Here is a 13,578-nt window from a genome sequence, read left to right as displayed (position 1 = left end):
ACTACTAAGTGGTAATTCTACCTGGCCCGCAGAAAAACGAATCTCAGAGTTGTAAGTGTTGTCATGCATGTACCCTTACGATAATTTTGAAATCGTAGTCTCAAGCTTCGGAGGAGAGATTTTAGGATAGAGATGAAGAAGAAACTGCTTCTCCCAAAGAATAGTGACTTAACCACCCAAGGAAACAGTAGACGCTTTAGAAAGCTACTGGATAAAATCATAATGTTCTCGAGGTTACAAAATGAAAAGTGATTTGTATCCAGGGAGGTTTGTTGACAAAGTTCAAAGGACATGTCAAGTCAAGTCAACTTTATTTATCGTTCATACCATGCTCGCACGGTAAAGACGAGATAGAGTTTCTCCAGGACCATGGAGAATATTCACATAGATATAAGTTAAGAAAGCAGTTAACACACTAAAATATTAAGATATCAAGGCATATACACTGAAAGTCCACGGTACACTATCCACATCTGTACTGGGAGTTCAGGAGTCTGATGGCTTGGGGTAAAAAGCTGTTTCCCCCTCTGGACACAAGGGCCCGAGTGCTACGGTACCTTCTGCCAGATGGCAGAAGGGAGAACAGTTTACAAACTGGATGTGTGGAGTCTTTCACAATGTTTATTGCTTTCCACCTGCATTGAGTGTTGTAGACGTCCTCCATGCTAGGAAGAGGTTCCCCAATGGTCTTCTCTGTTGACTTCACTATCCTCTGCAGGGTCTTGCGGTCCGAGGTGGTACAGCTTCCAAACCAGATGGACAGGATACTCTCGATACATCCTCTGTAAAATATGGTGAGGATGGAGGGTGGGAGGTGAATTTTCCTCAGCTTTTGCATGAAGTAGAGGTGCTGCTGGGTTTTCTTGGCTGTGGAGCTGCTGTTAAGGGATCAGGTGAGATTCTCCGCCAAGTGTACTCCAAGGAACTTGATACTCTTGACAATCACAACAGTGGAGCCGTCAATGGTCAGTGAAGCATGGTCCCTCTGGGCTCTGCTGAAGTCCACAACCATCTCTTTTGTTTTTTTGAAGGTTCAGATCCAGGTTGTTGGCTCTGCATCAGTCCGTCAGCGACCGCATTTCATCTGTGTGTTGCCTCTTCATTCTTACTGATAAGGCCCACTATGGTCATATCGTCAGCAAACTTGATGATGTGGTTCAAGCTGTGTTTAGCTGCACAGACATGAGTCAGCAGTGGACTGAGCACGCAACCCTGGGGGCCCCCGTGCTCAGTGTGATGGTCCTGGAAGTGCTGTTACCCATCTGGACTGCTTGAGGTCTCCCCAGAAGGAAGTCAAGAATCCAATCGCAGAGGGAAGCGTTCAGATCCAGCAGGTTCAACTTCCTTATCAGGTACTGAAGTTGATAAACACCATTCGAACATACAAGTCTTGTTCTCCAGGTGGTTGAGGGCTAGATGGGAGGGCAGTGGCGATAGAACAAGTACATGGAGTGGAAAAGTGAGGCAGTACATGGGCTCAATAGGACGAGCTCAGGTAAACATCTTGGTTGATGTGGGCAAGTTGGGTGGAAGGGAAGGTTTCCATGCAGTTTTACTCAAGATTCAAGATCCCTTTACTATCAGAAAATGGAATATTCCACAAAATTGCCTTCTGCCTGTCGAAAGCAGAGGAAGTTGCCGTTAGTTTGGCCTGGTACCCCTTACAGTGAGAGAGGAAGAGAAGGAAAAGAGAGTCCCTTCAGAGACACGGAGTGTCCGTGGATTCACCCCCAGCACTCCCACAGCCTCTGTAGCTGCACAAACTCTTGCTCAATCCTTCGGCCGCCCGAGCTCCAGATCAAATCTCTGACACAATCAGGAAGCCTTCAGCTCCCAATGCCCTTCGGGAGCCCTTCAGGAGCCCTTCTTGCCCTCAGCACCCTCCTGAACCCCAGCTCCCATGAGTCAGTCTCCAGCAGCCTGTGCAGTTCCCTCAATAGTAAGTCGCCCATAGCCTGTGCTGTGCCCCTTGCTGTTCTGCCACCGTCCTGCACGATCCTTCAGCTTCTGAGCCCCTCACTGGTCTGCATCCATGGCCACCGGCCTGCCGCTTTGGCACCCGCAGGCTACATGTTTGAGGAATGGTAAAACCCGAGTCGGGGAGTGGGGGATTGATGGGAATGTGGGAAGAATAAAACAAGATTAGTGAGGATGAGTTATTGATGATCAGCAGGAACTCAATGGGCTGAAAGGCCTGTTTCTGATTGATGTCTGGGACATGCTGTCAGAGGAGGTGGTGAAATCAGATACATTCATTGTTTCAGAGGTTTAGGGTCCTAATGTGGGCAAATGGCAGAAAGGTTAGCATGCACATGATGGGTTGAACGACCTGCTTCCATACTGTGCAACTCAATGAGAGCCAAGGTGTTTAATAATAGCTAGGCATAGGAATGTTTATTAAAAGGGTTCTGGAGAAATGAATCAGGACAGGAGATCAATAGGACATCCAAGGATGAAAAGCCTGTCACAAAATGGTAATGAGGGAAAGGTTTATCAATGCCAGCCTCGACAATGAATGAAATATTATTACATTACTCTCGTGCTCTGGGTGTGCAAAGCAGGAAATCAGTAACAGGCAAATTACCGTGAGACAGGCAAAGATTGGAGGGAGAATTGATTGAAAATTGAAAAGAAAGGCATTTGGAAGTGGATTTCAATCGTTCTGAGAGAGACCTTTCTCACACAGAGGGTGGTGGGTGTGTGGAACGAGCTGGCAGAGGCGGGGACAGATGCAATGTTTTGAAGCCATTGTGACAAGGAGGTTTAGAGGGATGTGGGCCACATACAGGCAAATGAGACCAGGTCAGGGAGCCAGCTTTGGTCAGTGAAGCTGAAGGCCTTGTTTCCCTGCCATCAATCTCTGTCTAAATGTTCAGAGGAAGGGGATTTGGAGGCATCTTGCAACCTGCAATAAACTTACTGGACTAATCGCGGACATCACAGAAATCTGAGTCAGAGCTGACATTTTATTTGTAGCACCGTATAAAGCAAGGCAGTAACCAGACACAATGAGCGTTTGTGGTTGGTGTTATAAACTGCTGACTACCAAGTAGATGGTCTGAGGTCAGCACGACCAAATGTTCAGGGCAGCAGACCAGTGAGGGGATCAGCGGTTGAAGGGCCCACATAGCCTGCGGGGCGCTGGAGGCCAGCTCATGGCAACCAGGTATCGAAGCCGGGATTCAAGAGGGCGCTGAGGGCAAGACGGGTTCCCGAAGGGGCCTCGGGCACTGAAGGCTTCTTGATTGTGGACTTGGGCTTGGGTGGCCAATAGTTTGAACTGAACTAGAGTCCTGTGCTGGGGTGAATCTATGGATGCTCTGTGTCTGTGGGGGGACTCTCTTTACTTTCTCTTTCTCTTATTGTTAGGGGCACCGGGCAATGCTCACGGTGACATTTTGTTTGCTTTCCAGTGGACGACACTTGTAGTATATCATGTATTGCTACGTGACGATAAAAGGAACTTTAAACCTAGAACCTTGAAAGTTCCTTTCAGTTGTTCCAAAGTGCATTGGTTATAATGCTGATAGACTCCAGAGCCTGGGACTCAGACTTGAACTGTATGGTCCTGTGATAGTACAGGATCCTATGACCACTGTATCTATTTGTATATATTTACATAGAGTAGTGATTGGCTGAGAGCCATAGCCACGCCTACTGGCAGGTCATAAAGGGCTGCTCCTAACCAGACCCAGGTCAGTCCGAACTGGTCAACCTCGATGTACTACGCTCCAGTCTTTTGCTCATAAAAGTCTTGGTTCAAGTCAACAAGTCTTTGAGTCATTCGACGCGCTACAGGTTCAAAACCCACCAAAGGTCAATTATAAAGCTTTACTGGAGAGTGGCGCATTATCATAGATAAATAAATATTTATTGTTCCAGTTAGTGCAAAAGAACTGATATTTCAATAATGCAGGCAGATCTTTTGGCAGTTCTAGTACGAGGAGGTTCAAGAATCTGATCATATTTGGAGAAAGCTGTTCTTGATCCTTGAGGTCGTCAGGCTTCTGTACATTCTACCTGAAGGGAGCAATAAGAGAAGGTTGTGACCAGGGTGACGGGGGTCCTTGATGACGTGGCTGCCTTCTTGAAGCAGCGCCTCACGTAGACGCCTGCAGTGGATGGTGGGGGGTGGCGGGGGGGGGGGGTAGAGTCAGGGCCTGTGATGAACCTGACCAGGATTTCCCACCTTCTGCAGCCTTCAGTGATCCTGGGCAGCCGAATTCGCAAACCAGGCAGCAACACAACCTGTCAGAGCACTTTCCATAGTGCACCTGCAGAAATGCGATAGAGTATGTGGAAACATGCCAAATTATTTATTATTATTTGTTCATTTTATATCATAATTTCCTCTTATTATTTTGTTTTTTATGTAACTGAAAAGCAGCAGGAAGCATGTCTTATTGCATTGCTACATTGTACTTATCGATGTGAAAATGAACCATTCAGTCATTGATGTCATATAATTGCAAGTTCCAGAATGAGTCAACAACAGATTTCTTTTCCAATCTTAATTTCTTTATATATATATATTGGTGAGAGAAACTTAGGCACTCGGTGAAATCAAGAGAGGAGCGGTGTCTTAAGAAAGCAGCCTCTTTCCTCAAGGACCCCCACCACCCAGACCATATCCTCTTCACTCTCCTACCATCGGAAAGGAGGTACAGGAGCCTGAAGACGAGCACAGTTTCTTCCCCTCCGCCATCAGATTTCTGAACAGACAATGAACCACAGACACCACCTCATTCTCTCCTACATTTGCACTATTTATTTATTTTGAAATGTAACTTTTCACAATTTTTGCTCTGTGACGCTGCTAAAAAACAATGAATTTCATGACATGTTGATCCCAGTAAAATCTGATTCTAATTCTGAGCATTTACTCTTCCTATGACCAAGCTGTGAATTCTTCAGGGTCATCCAATGGTGAGGAGAGTGGGAGGGAGTGAAGGGGAGGATACACACCAATACACACACTGGTACATACACGCACATGCCCACATGCTCTCCAAACATGCACGTGTGTGTGCACACACACAACGATCACTCACCCACACACATGACCAACACACATACACTCATGAACGCACATACACATGCAAGAGCACATGCAAACACGTCAATACATACATGTATATTCTCTCTCTCCCATATACACACAGAGAAGAAATAAAAATAAACAGATGGTGCAAGAGAAAGCACAATTACAAAGAGAAACAGTGAAAAGCAGAGACAGAAATAAACAAACTGTCTGTGTGTGCGCGCGTATGTGTCTGTGAGTGTGTACGTCTGTGAATGTGCCTGTGTGCCTGTGTGTCTGTCTGTGTGTGTGTGTCTGTCTGTCTGTCTGTGTGTGTTTCTGTCTGTGTGTGTTTCTGTCTCTGTGTGTTTCTGTCTCTGTGTGTTTCTGTCTCTGTGTGTTTCTGTCTCTGTGTGTTTCTGTCTCTGTGTGTTTCTGTCTCTGTGTGTATGTGTATCTCTCTCTATGTGTGTGTCTGTGTGTGTCTCTCTCTCTCTATGTGTGTGTGTGTGTGTGTGTGTGTGTGTGTGTGTGTGTGTGTGTGTGTGTGTGTGTGTGTGAAAGAGAGAGAGGGACAGAGAATAGGAGGAAGAGAGGGAGAGAGAGACAGTGGGGAGAGGCCCACACAGAATTATTCAGCAATTGGAGGAAAGGTCAATGTGAAAAAGAGAAACCAAGAGAGAGACGACAGAGGGAGAGTGAACACAGACACAGAAAGGGAGAGGGACAGAAACAGAATTGAAAAGGGAAGGAATGAAACCTGAGTGACCACAGACAGCGCAGAGCTGATTTGACTGGCAATACCACTGAAAACATCTCAGTGTGGACAGCAGTAATCCCTGCTACACAGCCCATATCCTGTGCCCTGGTGGTACCTCTCACACACACTGTGCCCCCATCGATCTCTGCACTCCTGTCTCATGGCCCATTCCCACGCAGCATCCAGTCGAACAAACACCAGAATGACCCACACTCTACGACAAAGGACCTGTGTTGGAGTGGTCTTTGTTCTGCTGCGGACCTGACATAGGAAGGGAAGTTCACCCACCGACCTCCAACCCATCCCACCTGCCATCAACCAAAAGAGTTTTACCTGAATTTTTAAGTTACTTTTGAAGTTGGTGGCCCGAGCTTCTGCTTCCTCGAACGCTCTCTGCAATCTCGCCTCCATGGTCTGGACAAAGCTGCAGAATTTGATGATGTCTGTGGTACTTACAAACTGGAGCACTGGGACAGAGATAGAAAGAGGGAGAGATGATTACTCACCAATGCCTGTGTGCAATTCTGGTCTCTCCATTACAGGAAGGATGTGGAGACTTTGGAAAGAGGGACACAAATGTTGCTTGGTTTAGAATACAAGTTATTGGGAAAGGTCGGACAAATGGGTTGTTTTCTCTGGAGAGTCGGAGACTAGAGACCTGATGGAGGTTTATAAAATCTTTCTCACAGGGTGAAAGTGTCACACGCACTAGGACATGCACTTAAGGTGAGGGGGAGGAATTTTGAAGGAAGATGTGCAGGGCAAATATTTCACAAAGAGGGGTGGATGCCAAGGGCAGTGGTGGAAGCAGATACAACAGTAGCATTAAAGATGCTTCTGAATAGATCCATGAATATGCAGAATAGCTATCAGGTGCAAGTAGATTTGGACAGGGCCTGTTCCTGTGCTGACCTGTTCTACATTCTAACGTCCTTGTGAGGTGAAGTCAGTACAGCCAACTTGTGCACACCTCTGTGGTTACAGCCAAACAATTTATTGTCAATCATTTTGGGGGAGAGATGGATTAAGCATTGGTTCAGGATATTGCAAGCCTCTGCTCTCCTTCTTCAAAGTGCCCCTCCCAGTTGATAGATCCAGGGGAAGCATGGTTGGGTTTTCTGATGTAGCAGACATTGTCCCTTCTTGCCTTTCCTCTTGATGTGTTCCAACATACTCCCAGTTGTGCAGTGTAGTGTGGCTGATACAATCTTTGCAGCCAGTTCTCAAAGGTACACACCAATAGGCAGCAGCACGCTTCCGTATGCAAGGGAGTGCTCCCACTGCATGAGTTGGCAGGCATGGGCCTAAGGCGGGTAAGGCTACCAACTACCTCCTACAGCAGCTCTGTCGAGAGCATCCTGTCCGGCTGTATCACAGTGTGATACAGTTGCTGGAGAGCATCAGATCAGAGGTCAATCCACAGGACTATGAGCGGCAGAGAGGATCACTGGGATCTCCCTCCCCCCAACCTATCGACATGATCTACCAGGATTGTCGCCTGAAGAGGGCGTGCAGAATCGTTGAGGACCCCTTCCACTCTGCACACAGAATCTTTCAGCTGCTCCTGTCAGGGAAGGAGATACAGAAGGATCAGAGCCAGGACCACCAGGCTGAGGAACAGCTTCTTCCCACGGGCAGTGAGAATGTTGAACAACTGAATGAACTGTTGATACTAGCCATCTGAGGCAATATTTATTTATTTTTAATATATATTTATCTACTGCATTTGCATTTTTTGTCTGTATGTATGGGTTATGACTGTATGTGTGTTTGCATGTTTGCTGGGGAAGGCTGTTTCATCAAGTAGCACTTGTCCAATCAGATAATAAATAAACTTGATCTTGAACTTGAATGTTTGGGAGGTGAAATGAGGACTGGGATGAAGAGTGGGGCAGAGAGAGTCACAGGGACCTGGTGAAGAGAGTGTGGTCAAAAGTCATGACGCTATCAGATTCGGCTCAAGAGGCCAGCATACAGTTTGAGTACAGGTTCTCCAAATTGCAAGGTTCCAGGGGAAACAGGATGAAAAAAGCCAGTTGTTTTGTGTAAATAAGATCAGCTTTCCAGAACAGTGCGGATGAAAATCCCACTGGAGCTGAGGTTTCAAGTGCAGCACCATTTTCGATATAATTTGCTGGTGTATAATGTTTGGAAAAAAAAGGTACCAATGGGAATGAAAATCTCTCTAGGAAATGAAGGGTCACATTTCCTGATCCAACCAGAAATAGAACATTGCAGGACAGAAAACAGGCCTTTTGGCCCTTCTAGTCTGTGCCAAATTATTATTCTTCCTAATCCCACTGACCTGCACCCAGTCCATATCCCTCCATCCCTCTCCCAGCCATGGACCTGTCTAAAATTCCTCTTAAATGTTAAAATTCAGCCTGCATTCACCACTTCAACTGGCAGCTCTTCCACACCCCCACCACTCTCTCAGTGAAGAACATTCCTCCTAATGTTCCCCCTAAACCTTTCCCTTTCCATCTTTAACCTGTGTCCTCTCTGGTTTGCATCTCACCCACCCTCAGAGGAAAAAGCCTACTTACATTTTCTATACACCTCATAATTTTGTATACCTCGATCAAATCTCCCCTCATTGTTCCACGCTCCAGGGGTAAAAAAAATCCTAACCTGTTTAACCTTTCCCTGTAACTCAGTTCCCGAAGTCCGAGCAACATCCTAATAAACCTTCTCTGCTCTCTTTCAGCTTTATTGATCTCTTTCCTGTAGTCTGGTGACCAAACCTGCAAACAATCCTCCAAATTTATCCTCATCCATGTCTTATACAACTTTACCATAACATCCCAACTCCTGCACTCAATACTCTGATTTATGAAGGCCAACATGCCAAAGGCTTTCTTAACAACCCTCACCCCCTGTGGCACCTCTTTCAGGGAATTATGTATCCGTATTCCCAGATCCCTCCGTTCTATCGCATTTGAGCAAAATGACTCTGTTTCAGAGCCACAAGAGCATCGTGGATTTTTTTTTGGAGTGGTCCATTTCGAGGTTATCTACGTTTCTTTCTGCCTGGGCTGTTTTCTGCCTCTTTTTGACTGTCTGCAGGATTTTGCATCAACTTTACAATGGAGGTCAGTTTGTCTCGGTGGAAGTACATCTGACTCTGGGGGGGGGTGATCAAGTCCCACGTCAGCGTGTGATCCAGGGGATGTGCTTTGGTTTAAGTGCCAGCCTCATTTCCTGTACAGTGTCTTGCAAGGGCACCTCTAATAAAACATTTCCCTCACATCAAATGAATTGGTTTTTTTTTAAAAATGGGAATGGTCATAGAAGTTGGAGTCGATACCAACTGAGTCTCGCAGGTATCCTGTAATCGAGTAAATTATTCCAAAATAAGTGTTTAATATGAATAGATAATATTTATAGATTTTTGAATAATATATTATATAATGTTATTTTATGTTCTATGTATAAATGTGATTATCATGTCCATGTATTATGTATGTGTACCATGGTCTGGAGAAACATATTTTGTCCAGTTGTTTATGTTCAGCCAGATCATAATAAATTTGAACATATTTGTGACGTTTAATTAACTCACGACATCTGTCACTTTTGGAGATTGGCAGATGCCAGATATGTGAATTTTCTGGTTGCTTGAGATTCACTTGTACAACGCCTAACTAATGCACATACATCAAGAATAAACAGACAATATACAGTGCCAAATGTAAAGTAATTTGGATAAAATTGGCATTGTAATCCCTAATTACTTTTCACTTTAATCAGGTAATTCCCGTAACTTACAAGATTTAAATTTAAATTCGAACCCTGGCTGCTACTGCAGCAACGGTGTTGTGCTAACCACTTCGCTAACCATGCACCATCATAATTAAACCCCTCCCCAAGTTTACAGATAAAACCTTACTAATACATGGTACCTAATACAAATAAAGATAAACTCTTACTAGGCAGGGATGGGGAGACACTTTGGGAGAGTCGCCCCAGCGGTGAGCAGCACCAGCCTGGCTCTTCATCCCAGGTGCTGCCATTTTATTCAAACACAACTTTATTGACACTTTATTCAAAAGGCTGCTGTGGGTGGGAGCACGACCCCGACACTCTGCCAGCTCCCATCTTCACCAAGATGTTGTGTGTTGCCTCCGAGAACATTTACTTTTTACAGTTTCAAACTTTTATTTAAATTTTTATTTATTCTATTTATTTTAATGTTTCCTCTATTTTTTTTTGCCAGTTGCTTGGGGTTTCCGGTTGCTTGAATTCCGGATAATAGGGATTTTCCTGTACTATGTTTAGGACAATAAAACCCATCATCATTATCCTGTCCAAGGCTCCACCTTCAGTCTGGGCAGTCTCTCCTTGTACTAGAAATGCTTCATCCCTGGTGAGCATCCATGGCAGTCTCTCCAGTGCAATGACCCCCTTCCTGTCACTTCCCTCCCAAAAAGCAGCACCTGTGACAGCGTGGTGCCCCCACAGACTTGCATTGTGCATCAGATTAGAACAGCACAGTATAGACTCTTCAGCCAACAATGCTGAGTCGACCTATGTAAACCTTCTCCACAAGCTTATCCTTCCCTGCCTCATACTATTAACCTTTTTCTTGCATCCATGTGTCTATCTCCTCTCTTATTTATTAATAATATTTATTTTAATATATGTGTACATGTACTGTGTATATTTATCATTTGTCCGAATGTGTGTAATATCTGTGAGCGTTTTATACTGTTCTGCGCCCGTGGACTGAAGAACGTGGTTTCGTCCGGTTGTACTGGTATAATCGGATGACAAATAAATTTGAATTTGAACCTAAGAGCTTTTTAAATGACCCTATTGAACCAGCCCCCACCGTCATCCCCGGAAATGCATTCCAGGCACCCACCACTCTCTATAAAAAAAAACTTACCTCTGACGTCTCCCCTAGATTTTCCTCTACTCACCTTAAACAGATGTCCTCTGGTGTTTGCTATAGGCAGCCCAGGATAAAGATGCTGGCTGTCCACCCCGTATACGCCTCTCATAATTTTATAATCCTCCATAAGTAACCTCTCATCCTTCATCAATCTAAAGAGAAAAGCCCCAGCTCTGTCAACCATGTTCTCCACTCCAGGCAACATTCTGGTAAATCTCCTCTGCACCCTTTCTAAAGTTTCCACATCTTTCTTGTAAAGAGGTGGCCAGAAGTGAACGCAACACTCCAAATGTTGTGCAACTGCAATGTTACCTCACGACTCTTGAACTCCATCCCCCACCCAATGAAGGCAAACACACCCTCCACCTTCTTAACCACCCAAGCAACTCACGTGGCAATCCTGAGGGATCTGTGGACCTGAACCCCAAGATGCTTCTGTTCCTGTGGATCAGGGTAAGATTAGTGTGAAAATTAGTGTTTGAAGGTTAGCATTGGGTTGTTGGGCCAAAAGGCCTGTTTCTAGGCTGTTTATTTTTTGCCATGATTCAGTTTTCTCTCCCTGATCTTTTGCCTCTGACTATCAAATTGTGAGGGGCATGGATAAAGTGAAAACTCACAGCAGAGGTTGAAGGCGAAATGGGAGAGATTTAAGAGGAATCCGAAAGGTAACTTTTTCTACACAGAGGTGATCTCTAGTGGAATGAGATGCCACTGTTGAAATAGGCCCAACTCTGACATTCAAAGGTCATTTGGATCGATCCAAGGATGGAAGGGTTTAGAAGGATATGGGCCAAATGAGATGAGCCCAGAATGCCAACGTGTCCAGGTGGTCAACACTATAATGGGGAGCAGGAGGGGAGGTTCTTGTCTGATGGTGGGGGACACTGGAGTGAATTGAGGGAGCATTTCTGGACTGATGAGTCCAGTGCCAATGTTGCAGGCATTGAGAGCACAGTCCCAGCTTTGACCAACCTTTCCTGTCCTCCAGTTTCAATTGCCCCACCTGGCGAGGGCAGGGATATGAGCAAGAACCCCTACCCCCCCAACCCTCGCCACTCACCAGTCTTGAGCTGGAACCAGGGAGCCGGGTGCGGTGCCCACGGAGATGCAGCAAGGAGGACCGACTGGATATCTGGGACAAAGCTCCGGAGGTCTTGGCTGAGGTTCTCCACGCCGTAAGTAGTGATCACTTCTGTCACCGTGGTTGGAATGTAAACCTCACTCCCGCTCACAGCGTAAAACCCAATGAAGACCTTGTTCCTTCTGTCGAGACTTTCGATCTGAAAAACAGAAACATTTGAGAAGATTGAAAGAGTCCAGAAAAGATTTGCAAGGATGTTGCCAGGACTTGAAGAGCTGAGTTACAGGGAAAGGTTAAACAGGTTAGGGCTTAATTCCCTGGAGCATAGAAGAAAGAAGGGAGATTTGATCAACGTAGACAAAATTATGTGGGTATAGATAGGATAAATGCAAGTAGGTTTTTTCCACTAAGGTTAGGTAGGTACATACCAGAGGGTGAAAGGAGAACAGTTTAAGGGAAACTTTAAGAAACTCTCCCATTCTGTTGTCTGCAACTCAAGCAGTCAAAACCAGCCAGGAAGTCAAATTAAAACAACTGGCCTTCAACTAGGGCATCACAGTAACATAGGGTTAGCGCAACACCTTTACAGCACCAGTGAACGGGACCAGGGTTCAAATCTCGCTCTGTCTGTAAGAAGTTTGTACATTCTCCCTATGTCTGCATGGGTTGTCCCCGGGGGCTCCAATTTACTCACTGTTCAAAATGTACCTGGGGGGCTTGTAGGTTAATTGGGTATAAATTGGGAGGCAAGGATTCATGGGCTGAAATGGCCTGTTTCTGTGCTGTAAGTCGACATTCTAAAAGCTGCTCTCTTATTGGTTGAGACAGGTGCAGTTGCAACAGTTAAAGATATTTGGACAAGGATAAGGAAACTTTAGAAAGAAATGGGCCAAATGCAGGGTCCAGATCAAGTAGACAACTTGGTCAGCACAGAAATGATGGGGTGAAGAGCCCGTTTCTGTGCTGTTTAACTCTGTGAATCGAGAAGGAATTGAAAGTAGACACAAATAGACAACTTCCTCCAAGGGCAAGATGAAGAATGAGAAATGAACAGGTCAGGAGATGTAATTTCATGGTGGCTGCAAAGAAATGGATCAGTCAATCCAAGGACCATAAGAGTGGTAGAGAGAATCACTGGGGACTCCCTCCCCTCCATCGATGTGATGTAACAGGATCATTGTCTTAAATTGTTTTCTCCTGTTCTGAACAATTTAAACTCAATGAAAACAGCCACAAGAAGGAGCCAGGAGATTCAAGGGGGGGGGGGGCTCATTAGCAGCATTTTTTAATCCACAATATGTGGCTGAAAATATTAATTAAACAAATTACAGATTTCATATTAAATCCAGAGTTTACAAACTTCCACCAGTGTCTTTATCATAAATTGAATATCAGTATGGATGTGGAAATAATATGTTTCCCTATGAAGGTGGTTCTGCTTATCTACAACCGCCGATCTAACTTCATACAATGCTTTATTGATTCTTGAATTGTTCAATCTTGCGACCTTTCCACAATTCACTTTGAGAATTAGATCAAAAACAGTGACATTCATCATTCCACCTTCCATTAAAGTGAAGAGTTCGTTGGGCCCAGTCCTGAATGCAGAAACAATCACTTGCTATTTCCCCTTCGGTATTTTGCGTGGTTACTTGTGCGGTAAGTAAAAGGTTTTGATTGAAGTATCGCTGGGGTGTGTCCCATTTGCATATACATTCTGGCTGTGTACAGAGGTGAGACCATTCTGGGAAGAAATGGGGGACATTTTGAAAAAACAATTACCATTTCCTCCACGAGATCCAAAGTTGTTTGTGTTGGGAGAT

At 45.1% G+C, this 13,578-nt stretch overlaps 1 protein-coding gene across 3 annotated transcripts in view; it reads right to left on the bottom strand.

The window, feature by feature from the left end:
• kiaa1549la (KIAA1549-like a) overlaps positions 1-13,578 on the bottom strand; it is a 156,035-nt gene that overhangs the window by 84,705 nt on the left and 57,752 nt on the right. For all 3 annotated transcript variants that reach the window (XM_069903026.1, XM_069903031.1, XM_069903036.1), the window contains exons 5-6: positions 11,735-11,954; positions 6,114-6,247 (exon numbers count right to left, since the gene is read on the bottom strand). In XM_069903026.1, coding sequence (XP_069759127.1) covers positions 6,114-6,247; positions 11,735-11,954 — 354 coding nt within the window. The remainder of the gene's footprint in view (positions 1-6,113; positions 6,248-11,734; positions 11,955-13,578) is intronic.

Source organism: Narcine bancroftii, chromosome 1 (genome assembly GCF_036971445.1).
Source record: "Narcine bancroftii isolate sNarBan1 chromosome 1, sNarBan1.hap1, whole genome shotgun sequence".
NCBI lineage: Eukaryota > Metazoa > Chordata > Chondrichthyes > Torpediniformes > Narcinidae > Narcine > Narcine bancroftii.
Note: the sequence above shows the minus strand (reverse complement) of the source record. Positions and strands in the feature narration are given on the sequence as shown.